We start from the raw sequence: 2,902 nt of genomic DNA on the forward strand, positions 1-2,902 counted from the left end.
AGAACTGCTCGTCGGGAGCTTCATGAAATAGGTTTCCATGGCCGAGCAGCAGCACACAAGCCTAAGATCACCTTGCGCAATACCAAGTGTTGGCTGGAGTGGTGTAAAGCATTGGACTCTGGAGAAGTAGAAATGCGTTCTCTGGAGTGATGAATCACGCTTCACCATCGGGCAGTCCGACGAATGAATCTGGTTTGGCGGATGCCAGGAGAATACTACCTGCCCCAATACATAGTGCCAACTGTAAAGTTTGGTGGAGGAGGAATAATAGCCTTGGGCTGTTTTTCATGGTTTGGACTAGGCCCCTTAGTTCCAGTGAAGTGAAATCTTAACGCTACAGTATACAATGCCATTCTGGACGATTCTGTGCTTCCAACTTTGTGGGAACAGTTTGGGGAAGGCCCTTTTCAGTTTCAGCATGACAATGCCCCCATGCACAAAGCGAGGTCCATATGGTTTGTCTAGATCGGTGTGGAAGAACTTGACTGGACTGCACAGAGCCCTGACCTCAACCCCATCGAACACCTTTGGGATGAATTGGAARGCCAACTGCGAGCCAGGCCTAATCGCCCAAGATCAGTGCCCGACCTCACGTATGCTCTTGTAGCTGAATGGAAGCAAGTCCCTGCAGCAATATTCCAACATCTAGTGGAAAGCTTTCCCAGAAGAGTGTAGGCTGTTATAGCAGCAAAGGGGGTACCAACTCCATATTAATGCCGATGATTTTGGAATGAGATGTACGACGAGATGTACGACGAGTGTCCACATACTTTTGATAATGTCGTGTATAAACCCATTCACCTMGCCTCTCTGTAATCACATTCTTGCACTATTTTTAGTGCACAATAGGTGAGGAGAGCCTTTGAGCCCGCACTCCGCCAATCCCTCTCACTGCTAATGAGATTTACTCTTGGCACAAGGAACGACTGGGACAATGGTGGTGTCTAGACGGGCCATGTGTCTTGCTCACTAAGAATGGCGCTTCAGAGAAGCCTGTGCTAATGAAGAGGAGGGGCTGCCAACAGAATGAGCCCTCAGCCTCGCCATTTCAATAGAGCGATTGAACTTTTTGGTGCGATATGTACTGTGCTAAAAATATCAGCTCAATGAAACGATTCTTCATTGTTCTTATCTGACAGATACTGATGGGCTCACATATCCCAGATTCCCCAATGTGCTCAAGAGACACCATGTTGTTTTCTCCTCATATTCATGGCAAGAGAATATTTTCAAATGCTATGATCATTTCTGGTTGTTCCTATRTAACTTGAATTTAGCTATCTAGTACATCAACATATAGGTCAGGATAATGCAAGAAGATAAAGAAGTTCAGAACACAACATATCTTTTTTTTTTTAACCATGCTCTTTATTGAACATAGGTCAAGGGAGACAGTCATGCAGCACAGATGAAAAGTGTGGGTATTATCAGCATGAGCTGATCCCTGGTAGAGCTACAGGGGGTCGGCTCACTGCTTGAAACCCTTAGACTGAGCAGAGGACCACACCTCCTCTCCGTCCCTCTCCACCACCATGGTACCATCGTTGCGCAGCCACATGCGGCACATCTTGAAGCCACCGGACGCTGAACACTTGGTCTGCCACATCATCTTGTTGTCCCTCTTGTACATGACAAAGTTGCAGTCGTCCTGCATYCACAGGCGGTGGGCGTCGCGCTGGCCGGCGGTGTCGGAGTTCCACACGGGCTTCCAGCCGTAGATCACAAAGTTCCCATCCTCCTATGGAGATAAATAAAATGAATACATGCATGTAACTACATAGCTCCAACATAATGGGAAAACGTAAACCTTACATTTTCTATGGACTTCCCAAAAAMAACACTTTCAAGTAGGCCCATAGTGTTTCACAAGTTCTACACACGTACCTGGAAGCAGGCTTTCCACTCGTGGTTGTTGGACATAAGGTAGTCTCCCTTACGCATCTCGTCAAACTTGGACATGTAGTTTCTGCTCATGATTCTGAAATGAGAAGTTCAGCAAAGATGACAAACGAGCAGTTGGAGGCATTGCTTATGTCAGTTTCCCAACAGAAACAGTTCAGGGCTGATGCACTCTCACACTCAACAGATTGAAAGTCCTCAGTGGTAGATGTAGGCCTAGGACACAAATAGAACAGAGATTATGAGGTGAGATAGAGAGATAGATAGAGAGATAGAGAGAGAGAAAGAGAGCGAGAGAGAGAGAGGGGGAGATAGAGATAGAAAATAGAGACTGATGAGCGAGAGAGAGGAAAGAAATGGAGACTGACGAGAGAGAGAGAAATAGAAAATAGTGAAACGGTTTTGCATAAGGAAAAACTGAGAGGAGAGAGCAGTCACAGAGAGAACATCACGTCAGTCTTGATACTCACAGGCCGGTTGTAGAGTGGACGTTCAGTAGAGTCGCTGATGAGTTTGCAGCTCTTGGTGAAGTGTCATCTCTTCAGAAACCGTGTGCTTTTATAGCCGAAAACCCAGAGAAGAGACTAGTGAGAAGGATAAAACTCTCTCTGTCAAGACCTAATCAAATCTGTTATGCATAAGACATGTCTTTAAATGTAATCTGTAATGTGATTTTCAAACTCGAGATAAAAAACGAAATACTTTCATTTTGCGATTGCATCTTAAATAAGGGTTTTAATTGTGGAGGATTCGGCTAACTGTTTGCACCTGGGGTGTCTGAATATAGACTGTGTTAGAAGGGATTTCATCTTCAACACATTATATTCAAGCCAAAGACAAATTATACTGAAAATAAAATGTCTACTACGCTGGTTTCCATGTAGAGTGAGGCCATTTTGCTTGTGTACGGACTCTATATTCACCCCAAAATCACATATACATTCCTAATACACTTAACTGTTATAAAGAACTAAAAAAAAGAACTAAAAAAAAGAACTACATT

General features: G+C 44.4%; 1 protein-coding gene across 2 annotated transcripts; it reads right to left on the minus strand.

Annotated features, from left to right (window-relative positions):
• Positions 1 to 1,372: 1,372 nt before the first annotated feature.
• Positions 1,373 to 2,461, minus strand: LOC139023138 (B-type lectin plumieribetin-like). 2 transcript variants are annotated; one of them, XM_070435574.1, is made up of 3 exons: positions 2,370 to 2,461; positions 1,885 to 1,978; positions 1,373 to 1,738 (listed from the first exon to the last, which is right to left on the minus strand). In XM_070435574.1, exons 2-3 carry the CDS (start codon positions 1,972 to 1,974, stop codon positions 1,469 to 1,471), a joined length of 360 nt encoding a protein of 119 aa, XP_070291675.1. In that variant the 5' UTR covers positions 1,975 to 1,978; positions 2,370 to 2,461; the 3' UTR covers positions 1,373 to 1,468. The 2 variants fall into 2 exon arrangements, with proteins under 2 accessions (XP_070291675.1, XP_070291676.1); XM_070435575.1 differs by lacking the exon at positions 2,370 to 2,461 and having other exon boundaries at positions 1,885 to 2,093.
• Positions 2,462 to 2,902: the final 441 nt, after the last annotated feature.

The sequence above is a fragment of the Salvelinus sp. IW2-2015 genome, linkage group LG27, assembly GCF_002910315.2.
Source record: "Salvelinus sp. IW2-2015 linkage group LG27, ASM291031v2, whole genome shotgun sequence".
Classification (NCBI taxonomy): Eukaryota; Metazoa; Chordata; class Actinopteri; order Salmoniformes; family Salmonidae; genus Salvelinus; species Salvelinus sp. IW2-2015.